Here is a 14,147-nt window from a genome sequence, read left to right as displayed (position 1 = left end):
GCTGCAGACAAGAGGACCCTCTGCTGTACTGCATGTGTATCCATACCTGCAGTGGAAGAAGTGACATGAGTCATGGAGATAGTATGACTGAAAGTAAGCCTCGCCCTCTACCTGCTATGACCTTGTTAATTTAGCATCTGTCATGAAAAATACAAGACGAGTAAAGCTCAGTTTGCTGAACCAGCGAAAAAATAATTTCAGTTCTTGGCTGCTATGTAAACATCTGCTCATGTAGCTGCTACAGATTCAAGCATAGAAGAAACATATGCCTACTCCAAAAATATCATCACATTAGAATCTTGCAGGTACTGAAGGTCTTTCCCGTCATCATGTTACTTCTGAACTGCACATTAGAGGCCCATCGTGCTCAGGGCACTGATGCCGATTAAGGCTTGTCATTGTGTAACAGTCCTACTTCTTGCTCTAAGATATATCTACAGGATGTACAGTGGCATGTGTGTTCCATGAAGTGAAAAAGAGAAGGAAGAGCGAGGGACGGCCATTAATGAGTAAGAAATCAGCAACATTTCCTCTGAACTTTTGCAACTGGTTATAGTGGTAGGCCATTATACTGTGGCTAATACACGCGCTACAGGCATTAATATTCCACAAACGGCATCATACACGTAGTTAATGTGGCGGCGACAGATCAACATCCTGTTGCATTGCCATTGATGGATGTCAAAACCAGTCTAGTTTCCCATCTGGGAGGGTAAATCAAATGCTCAGCATGCACTCTGCTAACATTTAGAGAAAACAATCCAGCCTACGACACATTTTAAGCCACAATAGCTACAACGTGACCTTCCCGAACAGTTACACAGAACATCACATAAGCTAAATCAACATGCAGGCAGATGAAAATTAGACTGATTTAAGATGGAGGTAGATGGAGCCACGTGAATGATTGTGTTGCAGCTTGTCTTTCACCATTTTCTCTGTTTTTTTAGTTTCAGTCACTGTCAGATTAAGGTAAAAGTCAAGTACACTATTTAAGGATACACGCTAATTCAAGTGAGCCCAAATCCTCCACTGCTTGCCTTTGAAAATCGATGTAATGAAGGAAACTAATTATGTGAGTCCAGGTAAGTAGTTCACTGTGTGAATTAGGTAATGGGAGCAGCAAATCAGGAGCACATCCTAAATATTGACTCAAATATATAAATTCCTAATGCCTGCAAATGTCAGTGAACCTGTAACTAAGTCTGGGCAGGATGACACCTTGACAAAAACCCTTTCCACCTGCAAAGTGAAAGCAAGCTATACTGACAATTAATTAGTGGGAGGTGGTTTAGTATCTTCTCTGGAAAGACACTGAACCAGGCAGTGTGATAGATGACCGGATGTTGCCTAAAAGGATCGGAAAAAGTCTCATAGAACAAGAGAGGGAGACTAATTGGAGGCGGCCACCCCACTTCATGTCTGTCCTCAGCTAAGGATGAACTGATGACAGGAGCCACATGCTGCTGTCTCCCTGTAGATAGAGTTTCTACCTTTAAAACTACACAGTCATGAGAGACACAATGAACTGTCAGACATGCACAGACTGCTGTGGGACTCAGTTACAGAGCATTGTGTGACTTTCCATTAAACTGAACCGAGCCCGGCATGAGACCTGTAACGCAAATTACATGACAGAATGTGGGTTAAAATAAGTGAAGAAGATTTGCATTTATTTCCCTAAAAACCTATGTTTTCTTCTGTTCATCTGCTCAACTAACCTCCTGAAAGCAGTCCAAAAAAAGCCAAGGTCTGTTTAATGTAGCTGCATATTCCAGCAGATGTTCAGTCAATGTTTACGTTTCTTAATGCTACACGTTACTGCTACCCTTCCGCGAATTAAACTGCAAAACGATATGTCAAACCCAATGAGTGAAATCTTACCTTTAACTGCAGAAACACACCTCAAGTTGTACCCGGTGGTAAATAACGTGGAATTATTATTACTTTTTTAGTTCTGTTTTTTGTTTTTACAATTAAAAACAAGCTCCAGTCGTAAAATAACTTAATAATATAGGCTAGAACTTACAAAAAAAGCAAATCCTAACATCGAAAAAGCAGTGAAAGCACAAGCCTCTGATCGGCTGCTGCCTGCAGGACTCGTCCCTTTGAAGTGCATCGCAGCTTGTGCATGGATGAACGCCTCGTTCAAGGGTTAGGGGAAATCTCGAAACCACAACTTGAGTGAGTAAAGATAACTCTGGTAACACCTTGCTAATAAGTAGCCACAATGCAAAATGAGGTAGAAATGTCGTATGTTTGAAGAAAATAAATGTTTTAAAGCAAAAACTTAATTATAATATAATATGCAAAGGCATAATTATTTATGATATCTTAGCCACACGTGCCAATGTATTGGTTCAGAATGTGAATTTGTGTTAATTTGATGTTATGTACATGAATATATTAATAATATAAATTAATCTGACCGTGCACTTTAGCATTCTTTCCTCAGTGAAGATCAATCTGGGTTATACAGTATATCCATGTCATGTAACAGCATGAAACGTAGTTTTCCACTAGAAGAGCAAAAAACTTGCACTTGTCTTCAAAGTACAAAGGAGAGTAAAAAAATACCAGTGAGTTTTATCCCCCATCTGAAATTAGCTGGTTTTGTACAATTTGGCTGTTGGCTAACCACAACGCAAACAAATGACACAACCTGAATCATATGCAGGTACTTCTCACTTTTTGCTAGCTACAGTTAACGCCATCTTATCTCTGTAAATGTTTACACATACTGTCCAACCCTGCCGCTTTGGGCTACTCAATACGCTGTTAATGTAATAACAACACAAACTTACACATTTTAAGTGTGCAGAAGCTGGCTCTAACCGAAGGCAAATCCTTACTCATACCTCACTCTTAAGTTAACGCTGGTGTGTTTACATGGAGTGCAGCCACAGGTCCATTTTTACGGTTCGCTAAGACAGAACTCGGACTTTTACGGGGGCATTTAAACGCACCACAGATTTCAAACAGCAGCTGGCGCAGGAGCAGCCGCTGGTCACACGAAGAAGGCAGCGCGCGCACATATAGTGCGAGTGAAGAAGAGCTGTTGCAATTAATATGAAACAATTTATTAAGCTTATTTATTAAAGTCGTTCTTCTGCATGAATTTAGTCAAGTTATACACATGAGCTGTGATACGACTCGAATTCACCTGTAGGAGGCACTAAACACTCGCTCGAAGCCAATTTAAACGTTTCGCAATTCACGTGGTTTGTCCCTTGCTAGTTTCCGTAGTCATTGGGAAAACATGGCTTCACACACAAGCAAGGCATTTCTGTCCCTAGGTCGAATAAATGTTTCTGGTCTTGCAATTCAGAAGTCAGTGAGCAGGGCCACATACGCGACTGGGTTGTCTGTAAATTCTTCGAACGGAAATAAAGGTGAGTTTCACTGTCGCCGTAAAGAAGTTTACGCTGATTCAGAAACGTAGCTGCACGCTAAGCTAACTGCTTCAAGTGCAGGTACCAAGGCTAGGGTGGTTAGGGTGCCTCCTGCCCCTTGACGGTGTACTTCAGAGTGCATAAACTTTACGTATAAATTTGACGGATGAGTAAGCAGTTACATGTAGAAACTGATCGATAACTGTAGTAATTGTATGTTCTTCCAGCTACGTGGGGGCTCCTGTGTCTATTTTACTGGTTTATTATGTCACTACCCGGATGACGTTTTCTGTTTTCCCATCATAATCTACCCACCAGGACCCACAGTACAATCAGACGAGAGATTAAAATTCAATAAAAGAACGGGATGGACGGGATGTTTTCCTGTTATTTCCTGAATATTGACAAATTGATCAATAAATCAACGAATTATTTAAAGACAAAGTCAATTTTCAGCTACAGCAAAAAAAAAAAACATGAAAAATGAAACGGATACATTACTCATTATACCGTACGTACTAAAAAAATTTGAATTAAAAAATTAGGCATATGTGGTCGGTGAATTGTCTTGTATCTGCAGATAGCAGTGTTGATAGCAGTGCAGAAGTGTTACTGCATATATTTTGGACATTTTCACATTAAGTGTGTGTGTTTGTCTGTTTTTCTAAACTTGAAATGTGATAAATTTTAGGCCTCCCTGATAGAAATGGGAGAGGATCTGGCAAACGACCCAGGAGGGATGTAAGTGTGCAGCTTTAATGTCTTTGTTTTCCTGAAGGTGCACATACTTCAAATGAAATAGGATGTTGAATATGACATTTCTTTTTGAACATACTGGTACTGATGATTGTGATTTGAAAAAAAATATGAAAGTTGTCCTGATTCTGCAACAAACGCTCATGGATTTTCTCACTGGCTTCCTTTATTGTCTGTGTTTTGTATCAGGCTGGGGACCCCAGGACAGAAAAGATGCCCGTGGATCAGGACTGGACTGCAGTTTATCCAGCAGCAACCACCTTCAGACCGAGCTCCGTCCCCCTTCCTGTGAGAATGGGCTACCCTGTGAGAGGAGGCGTTCCTCCAGAGAAGAAGGGCAACTTGGAGCTAATCAAGGTCAGACCTCATTACTTACATGGGACCACAGCATAAGGACAAATTTGGTTGCAGTTTTGAAATTAAATTAGAAAATAGTGAATACCTTCCAACGCAACCTAAAGAAATAGATCAAGAAGGACTACAAATAAGTTGTAGGACTGTTTGCACATGGTTAAAAAAAATTAAGACCTTATACAAGCAAAGTTTAGCCACATGCAACTTTGTGGGCTGTATGTGTCTGTATCCTATATGTCAGTGTTCATTGTGACTAGTTGAGGTAATTGCTGGCTGATGCTCTTGCAGCACAGATAGAGTGCTTTTTGCTATGCTGCATGGCTCTGATAACTCTGTGTTTGTGCCTGGATTACTGAGCTGCTGTGTCCAGACACCAGCTGCTCCATCTGGACTCGAGCCACTTGCAGATCCGCTACTCTCGCCTGTCACAGCTGGAGCTCCGCCGTGCAGCCCAGCAATATTGATTTCAGCCTCTTTCAGGGGTGAAGCTGCTATGCACCGCTTATGTTTGATGCCTGGAATTTTTTATCACAACTCATAGGTGATGTGTTTTTGTCCAAACACAAGCCAATAACGTGACCTGTCGGTTATCAATATACAATATATATTATGATTGTATGTGTTTATATACAATTCTTTAGTTAAAGGAGGGAGAGGATAGATGCATATTTCCACTGTGTTTACATCCTCTTTAAAACAAGTGTATTCTGAAATCAGTCCTGTATAAATTCTGTGTCTGTGATGTGATTGTTTGACACTTTTCTGGTATGTAGATATTAAGACTGCTGGACATTTTCAGACAGTTGCACACAGGTTCACATAATCTGTCACGCATCTCTTTCAGGTACCTAATTTTCTGCATTTGACACCGGCGGCCATCAAGAAGCACTGTGAAGCTCTGAAACGTAATGTCTCTCTTTAATTGGAAAATTGTACATTTCTTATTTTGTAGTGGTGTTTCGCAGCAAATTGTTCACTTTGACGCACATATCCAGGTTTTTTTTAGTGTATGTGAAAATGTGTTTTCTCTGCTGTCAGCATTCTGTACAGAGTGGCCCTCTGCCTTGGACACTGATGCCAAATGTGACGAGCACTTCCCCATCAAAGTAGAGAGCACAGACTACGTGTCTGCGGGGCCGTCTCTCAGAAACCCTTCAGCTCGTATTGTTCATCTCAGAGTAGGTTTCCCCGCTATTCTACTTTTTCTTTTACAGCTTCCATAAAAAGGATGTGACCTGATGATCTTGGCTTTAAGTGGGTTTCATCAATGTACAGAAAGCCAAGTGTGGGAAATGCGACATGTAAAATGAGATTAGAGATTTACAGGGATGCATAATCACCCGCTGACATCCCTATGACTTATCTACAGAGACGTTCATTGTCCAGTGACCTCAAACCGAAGAAATCATGCCATTAAGTCTACAGAGAGATTACAGCCCTAGAGAATTAGTTTACATTGAAGCAAGTGCTGAAGCTCTCTTGTTGTTCTTGTATTGGTTTTTGGAATTGTGTTTGTATTTTAACAGCTTCATACATTCATAGAAAAAAGTTACAAAACATTTAATCGTTGAAATATTTGTTGGGACATTTTGATATTCCTCTTAATCCCCAACCCGCAACACTAATCCATCAGTATGCAATCCTCCTCACAGACCAGAACCATACATGAAAAACCAAGAAACAACCACAATCCATGAAAAAGAAGATTCACACTGAAGGCTCCATTACGCCACTACGTTTCAGCAACCAGGCTTCATTTGCTCCACTTCAGCTCCACACACACCCCCGCTTTCTTGCCCATTTTTGGATTAGCCGGGAGTTTGGTGGAGTCGGTCACTGCCAAGATGACGGTGACCGAAGCCACTGTCACTGAGCCTCACAAAGCTCTTCAGAAACCTATGGGTGACATCATGGAGGCTGCATCCATGTTTTATAAAGTCTATGAGTAAAATACAGTTTTCTTTGCAGCTGAAAAGTCCCCCATCTGGCTGAACTATTATGAAGAAAACTGTTATTATTCAGCTCTTTGCAGCTTATATTGTTCTCCACATGTAATTAATAATACTGTTCTGCTCTGCAAAACCTCGTTTTGTTTCTTGGATGAGGCTTCTTGTTTAAACAAGTTAATCATACCAGCAGTTTCACTCTGAAACATGACAAAAGAAATCCTGCTTTGCAGCACAGATACTCAGGAATTTAAACTACCTCTGACCAATTTGTAACTTCCCAGGTGGAGATGTGTCATTTCTCCCATTAATCACCAGCCATCTGCTCCACTGACACTTTGCCTTAGATTATAACATCATGGCGGGAATTATTCAGAAATTAATCCAGGTGGATTAGGCAGAGAGAGAGACTGAGAGCAAATCTCACACAGTTTGGGTTCCGAGCAAGTGGACCAAGATCCCAATTTCAGTTGAACAAAAATTCATTCAGTCTTTGAGTGATGCACATATGTGGTAGGGTTATTTGTTGTTTATAAGGTAAGGTGAAAGGAGTGGAAACACTCCCAGAAACAAACTCTTTGGCATTGATTGATCCCCACCAGACATAAATGTAGCCACTTTACCATCTCTGTGCACATCAATCCAGCCACCTCTAAGTGACCTCACCTTTGTGTCATGAGCGCATGAGGTTGAACATACAGAATCCATGTTCACATGTACCTCGTATATGTCCTATAAATGCATTTTTGTTGCATTGTTCAAATCATATAAGTCAGAGCCATGCAAAACAGTGTAATCAAGGAATAATCTCTGTTTTCTCTCTATCCATTGTGCAAGGGGCTTAGGGGTTATTCTTGGCCACCGCATAAAGGCTGTGATTTCATCTGTAAAAAGTATAGTATTTTAATCAACACAGTCAAAGCTCTGTATTGGTTAAAAAACAAACATTGTTCTTAGTTTGTGTTGTGGTTTATTTTATCTAAAGAGATAAGGCCGGGGATACAGCACATAATGAAATCACAACTGCATCGCAGAGCTTTATGTGGTAAAACCAGGACGTGAACGATTACGCTTCTTTTGTGGTAACATCATTGTGTCATTGCCCTCGCAGATAAAGCTGTCCAGTTTGAATCTGGACGACCATGCATGCAAGAAAATGCACAAACTTGCAGGGGAGCGATACTGCAAAGAAACTGATACCCTCACCATCACAACTGACAGGTAAACACTCCCTGCTTCTCGTATAACATACCTAATGATGAAGTGAGGAAATAAAACAAATGCAGTTAACTCTCCTCACTCTCCCCCCCCTTCCTCTACCAGCTGCCCTTTGAGGCGGCAGAATCAGGACTATGCCATGTACCTGCTCACTGTCCTCTACCACGAGTCTTGGGTGAGTTGAGTGTTTTTTCTCTACTCAGCTGTGTCCACTGTGATTAATGGAGTATTAACGAAGTGCCTGTTTAGTCTGACTGTCAGACCCTTTCAGCCTTGCCATTCAAAGACCTCTTCAGCCCCTCAGGTAATCCTAACAGACTCAGCCAGGGCTTACTGAGACACCTTGCCTTCTCTCAGTCCACTCTCGTCACACGTCTCCTGTGACTCTGTCCTTCTCCTCAGTCTCTCTCTCTCTCTCTTTTGTTTACTGACCTTTTTGTCGTCAGACATTCATTTAAAGGCTGGTGGCTCTCTAGCATTGCTCATATTGATGACCTGCTGTCACTTCAGTGTGTTTACCCTTTTCAGAGGTTTTGTTTGAGATGGCATGAGCGATAACATTTGAACATGCATTATAAGAAGGCATCAAAGCATTAACAGCACCCTCACTTGATTTATGACATGGCATACGGTAACTCACTCATATCAGTGTAAAGCTCCTGTTATCAAAGTTACTACCTAAAATAAACATAGTGAGGCTGGAGATTACTTTTGGGCTGAGGAGTACTAACTTTTTACTTTTTTTTTTTTTTTTTTTTTTTTTTTTAGATATTTACATTTATTTGTTCTTGCATTACCTTTTTCACGTGTTTTTTTTACGTTTAAAGTGTGCTTTTAGTTGTGCGATTGCTTTTTTTCTTCTTCTCTTTTGTTTGTTTAGCAATCATTTGAGGTAGCAAACTGTTGCATATCTTTGTCCGTACACGGATAAATAAAGTTGCATTCAGTTAAATGGTCGAGCCCTAACTTTACAGGTTGAAGAACAATTGAGCATCTACAACAAAAGCTTTAAAAAATGTATTAGAAAATGTCTTCGGTGACATTTCCTTATGGCTGGCGACATGGCACAGTACCTCTTTACCAGGGGAATTCTTGTCCATCTTGCTCTGCCATCTGAGAGACTAAACCCATTAGGGAGGTATCAGACTTGAATGGGCAGCAGGATGGCAAACAGCAGCATTGTCCAGTTGACATTTCTCCACGGATGGGGGGAAAACAGACTCCCCTATCAGGTGTTGACTCTGATACTCATTCACATTAAGCCAACCAAGCCACATCAGAGAAGTCTGCACAAGGTGCCAGCCACATAAAAGAAAATGACCACCCCTTATTGCACAACCTTTGCCTTTAGGAGCTTTTCCCGTCAAGGCTTAGCCACATTTAAAAAAAAAGATCTCTCAGTTGGGAAAGGTGTCAGAGGAAGCAGAACACTGTCCGCTGCCCTTTTGGACGCACAATGGAAGGCACAGTGCTTGTCCAGCAGGCTGGTGGAAGCTGTGAGAGTGGCGTAGCGTTTAGGTTGTAACGCTAGCCCACAAAGAGGCCAATTGTTAGCAGCCATGGTGGTGATTTTATCTCCCCACTCAGGGAGACGAACCTTCCCTGCTAATTCCAGTGTGTGCTAATCCAGGCCAGCGTTGGGGCTTACTGTGCGAAGCTGGCTCCAACGCTGAGGGAAGTGTACCACTAGAGGCACTCCATCTGCGTTTGTGCTTTCATGCCCAACACCTGTCCTTTCCCCTAACTGACAGTATAAATGTTGTCCAGCAGCAGGCACTTAAACATTCGGCCCGTTGACCAAACAGACATGCTGAAGCTGCTTTAATTTTGCAAATTGTAGTAAACCCTCAGCAGCATCAGGAAGGAGTTTGGAGCTTTACAGTAACACAAAGCTTAAACTGTCAGTACAGTCAGCGTTTAGGTTAAGTATGACTGAACTGCCCCTCTTAAAATCAGATGTTATCCCCAGAACATATGACGATAATCTGCAGATCCTTGTTTGTGGCAGCGAGGCACACTGCTGAAAACATTTTGATCCATGCCATTCATCTATTCCCAAGTATCTAGTGATCCTCACTCCCAGGGGCCTGGACTTGTTCCAGATGGGACGTTGCATGGATCAGATCTGTACAGTGATAATGATGGTCATTAACCTCAAACACCTGGACAGCAGCAGAGCTGAGGCTCTGTCGCCGCCCTGCTTTAAGCTGCTGCACAATGGGGCGTATTGTTCACTAGGCAACGTGATGACACCTAGACAGGCAGCGGACGGAGCGCTACATCTGGAGAAATACTATCTCTGTGAGAGGAGCATCAAAGAAGGGGTGACCGAGGAACCCCCTCCTCCACCCCATTTTACATCTGTTGCCAGACTGTGTTCCAAACTAGAGACTGAGCCAGATCCTTTAAAAAAATATATGCTTTTTTGCTACCCCACAACTATGTTCTCAGATTAATGTGACGTTATTGCTGTACAACAGATTTTACCACTCAAATCTAATGCTGCAGAAAAGTCAGGTTGCATAAATCTCCCACTCGCAGTCTGCATTTAAAAGTTAACAGTTGTTTTTCTCATTTATAGAAAACGGAGGACTGGGAGGCTGAGAAGACTCTGGCGGACATGGAGGAGTACAGCTGGGAGGACAGCCCGTCCCAAAGGAATATCTTGGATGTGCTAGCACGCATGAAAGTGGCCGGGGAGGGAGAAGGCGAGGAGGTCCGGGAGCAGCTGCTGGGAAGGAAGGAGGTGCAGGAGTATAAGGACTGCGTCACAAGGATGAAGAATGAAGGAGAGAGCGAGAGCATCATGCTGCAGTACAAAGAGGCTGTCAAGAAAGTGCTCAACCTGTGACGCATGAAGGTGGCGATCGAGAGCAGCAGGGACCTGTAATAGGGTCCAAACATTTTTAAATAGTTGTGGACTTGTGGGAAGTCAATCATTCATTGACTTCATGTACGTACCAGTAACACAAACAAGGTTTACTGTCGATGATTACTGCTCCAACATACATGAGGATATTCCAGCCACAACAGTCTCAACTAATGTATTTATTTTCCAAAATAAGTTTACTGTCACAAGTGAATGATGCTGTCTTTAATACAAAAATAAAAGCCTGATATCTGCTGTTATACGCTGGAAAGTTGTGTGAAGTCGTGTGCATGATGGTTAAAGCTTTTATGCAATAAAAGCCCCTTTCAGTAAGCTTCTAGCCAAACTTCAGATCTCTTCCCACTCTCGTCCCTGTCAGGTCGAGGAGTGGCGCTCCAGTGAAAGGATGCTTTCAGCAGCAGGTTGTTGAAAAGTACCTCACCCTTCTTAAGGAGTTTTGGTCTGTGGTCCGTGCACTTTTAGGTCAGGAGAAACCCAATGCACTGTAGAGATATGCTGCACTGCAGGAGGGTTAAACACTGAAGGCCACAAGGCAAAAAGTGGTCCATCATCGCGTAATGTTGACGATCTGAACAACCCTTTAATTGTAGCTGTCTTTTTTTTTTTTTTTCTTGGAAGCGCCCATTAAGTCCCACTTAAGACCAGCGAAGACGACGATCCAAAGTTCTTGAGGTTTGGCGTCAACATCAGTTTAAACTTACATCAAAATGTCATTCAGCCAAACGGACATCATATCGTCTTTCTTCAGGCAAATTGCTGCGGTCAAATGCATTGGCTGAGTTCGGGTCTTCTGTCCAAAGCCGTTGCGTCACAAGCGAGACCAAAATCATGGCAGCTATGTATTTGGAAATCTCATCTAAGCCATAAAATGCCTCTCTCTGTTCAGTTTAAATATACGGAATTGTAACCTCAACGACTAACTACATTTTCATCTCAGTCTTCTTTAAGCATCATCCTTGCTATTAGCATAATCCAATATGTGAAAACTATTGCTTTACAGAAATCTAACACTACACATTCTAATTTATGTCTCTTCATCCTGGATTCCTTCATTAAAAACATCACTGTAAACAAAGGACAAATGTCTTTTATCCCCACTTTCAGGTGTTTTCTCTGACCAGCACATACTTTATCAGACGCATGGAGCCTGTTTTCCCTCTCCATGACGTTCGGTAGCGTCCCATCCTCTTCCTCTGACCTCTCCAGCTCACGACCAGCAGAACGGAGCAACAGCAGCTCAGCAGCACTGTGATGCAGATGGCCACTGCAACCAGCAAGGTGTGAGCGGCTACGTGCCACCCAGGTCCCAAGCCGCCGAAGGTGTCCCCTTCGCTGACATCCTGGCCTCCCTCACTGCCAGCAGTGTGGTTCCTCCCCAGGTTCCCCTTGGTGTCATTGGGGTATTGCTTGCTGCTCTCTGTATGGCTCATAACGGCTGTGGAAGCTGAAGGGCTGGTGGCCACCTGAGAGGAGGTGGTGCGATGATGGGTAGGGGATGTGGAGGGCTGTGCAGTTGTGGTATAAAAGGCTGGAGTGGTCTCGAGCTGGTAATCGCTCAGGGTGGTTGCTGTGGTGGATGAAGGAGGTGTAGTAAAGCTGGGTGCAAAAGAAGTGACAGAGGTGGTTGGGGTCGTTTGTGCATGGCTCCCTGAAGTTAGTGGAGTCTGTGGAGTGGAGGATAAGGCAGCTGTAGTTGTGGGAACTGTTGAAGGCTGACTGGTGCTCTGCAGTGTAGTGGAGGTAGTGGTAGTGGTGGTGGTGGTGGCAGTGAGCACTCTGCTTGCTGTGGTAGGAGGTATAACTGTGGGTGCAGAGGTCAGGGGTGGTGCAGCAGCTGGAGGTGGATGAATGAACTGCCGTTTGTCTGAGGGCAGCGGCTCCGAGGCGTTGACTCGGCTGTAGTGGTGGGGCAACACACGCACATTGGAGGTGAAGTATTTTCCAAACACCAACAGGTCAGGATCCACACCTATGAAAAGAAATTACAGAGTTATGACTCACCTTTGTTGACACTTAAACTGTAAATATTCAGTGAAAGAATTATTTTATTAACATTAATTTAACTATTGTTATTTTTAAGAGCCTTTTTAAGTAAAAGAAGCATTACAACACTCCTTTACAAGTAAAAGTCAAGCATTTAAGACCATAAGTCAATGACATTAAAAGCAAAATTAGTTTTAGTATATATATATATGATGTTTTATGTGTGAGCATTTCATTGCTTTACCTGTGTGTACTTATGCAATTTTACATGTGTTTTGTATGCAAAATAGCGGATGACTATTGCTATCAAATATATGTATTGGAGTAAAATGTACATGATTTCCCTCTGAAATGCAGGAGGGTAGACTTTCATGTGGCAGAAAATGGTAATACTCAAGCAAAATACTTCAAAATAAGTACTCGAGTAAATGCGCTGCTTATTTAATTTCCATAACAAATTGGTCTGGTAGTAGAAATGCAGCATTTGTATGTTTGTTATAGTGAAAACGGATTAAAAGGTATTTGTTGAGAATGTAACTTCACTCACCCTTTGTGATATTGTACAGAACAACGTTGCCTCTGTGGCTGAGAATGCAGCTCTCCAGTGTTGGACAGTGCAGATGGAAGCAGTTCAGGTGTTCTTGAGTGGTGTCATAGTGAAAAATGGCCAGATTGCAGGAAACTATAAGAGGAAAGGCGATAAATCAGGATGGGGTGCGTGTTTGGAGGCATAATGCACTATTCCAAATGAATGGAAAGCAAAAAAAAAAAAAAAAAAAATGCCACCACATACTGCAGTATACGTGCTTCCTTTACGCTGATTTAGAAACATTACTCACAATTTCTGGTAAGGCAACAGGTGCGGCTGCATTTGAGCGCCGTCTCCTCCTGGTAAGACTTCAGAAGCTGCGCTCCTCTCCTCTGAGACTCCTCGATATCGATGAAAATCCCAGGAAAGCGTCGAATCCAGCAGTTCTTATAGTAAGAGGTCGGTGAGCACCTCGACTCGGTGTGGCACACCAGACTCAAAACCGTCAGCAAGCCCCATGTGACATTCATTGCGCGTAATGTAAATCAGACCATGTTAAATTGCAACCTCGGTAGAGCACCGACATATCCGGGACGCTGATTACTTGGAGTTGACAGGCTTGAAGCGGAGCCAGTGGTCTGCTTTTACTGGTGCCAGTACCTCTCCAGGTGTGTCACAGCTACGCACCTGGAGGAGGTGGAGACCCAGCCGTGCGTAAGGTGTCCAGACTGTGCCCAGGCAGCTAGAATAATAGAGGCTACTTTTCGGGCAGGATGGTAACAACTAATTTGGATTTTTACACTTTAAAAGGACACTGTAACAAATAACACAATAAATCTGCAAAGATTTAATTCTAATGCAAGTCAGTCATGTTCATAAACAGTAAGATATAACATAATCAAACACCTCTCAAACATCACTGCAAGAAATACCTTTGTGAGGTTGATCACACAGCCTTCCTGAGAGCTGCCCAGTTGTCATGAAATGTAGATGTTCAAATTTTCATGTCTGCTTTAAGGACTTCTTGTCCATGTTGGCTTGAAATTTAAGTCTTTACCTTGAAAACATCAGTTGACAAG

The 14,147-nt window shown here is 42.5% G+C and overlaps 2 protein-coding genes across 2 annotated transcripts; one reads left to right on the top strand and one right to left on the bottom strand.

Annotated features, from left to right (window-relative positions):
- The first annotated feature begins 3,257 nt into the window (after positions 1-3,257).
- On the top strand, positions 3,258-10,749 carry mrps35 (mitochondrial ribosomal protein S35). The gene is made up of 8 exons (XM_041938875.1): positions 3,258-3,392; positions 4,084-4,133; positions 4,338-4,505; positions 5,347-5,407; positions 5,541-5,680; positions 7,560-7,669; positions 7,772-7,841; positions 10,248-10,749. The coding sequence occupies exons 1-8, from the start codon at positions 3,260-3,262 to the stop codon at positions 10,515-10,517; spliced, it is 1,002 nt and encodes a 333-aa protein (XP_041794809.1). The 5' UTR covers positions 3,258-3,259; the 3' UTR covers positions 10,518-10,749.
- A 907-nt stretch (positions 10,750-11,656) lies between these two features.
- LOC121608547 (MANSC domain-containing protein 4-like) lies at positions 11,657-13,598 on the bottom strand. Its single transcript, XM_041939859.1, has 3 exons — positions 13,379-13,598; positions 13,087-13,221; positions 11,657-12,525 (listed from the first exon to the last, which is right to left on the bottom strand). The coding sequence occupies exons 1-3, from the start codon at positions 13,596-13,598 to the stop codon at positions 11,657-11,659; spliced, it is 1,224 nt and encodes a 407-aa protein (XP_041795793.1).
- Positions 13,599-14,147: the final 549 nt, after the last annotated feature.

This window comes from Chelmon rostratus, chromosome 6 (genome assembly GCF_017976325.1).
Source record: "Chelmon rostratus isolate fCheRos1 chromosome 6, fCheRos1.pri, whole genome shotgun sequence".
Classification (NCBI taxonomy): domain Eukaryota; kingdom Metazoa; phylum Chordata; class Actinopteri; order Chaetodontiformes; family Chaetodontidae; genus Chelmon; species Chelmon rostratus.
This window is presented reverse-complemented; position numbering and strand designations above follow the sequence as displayed.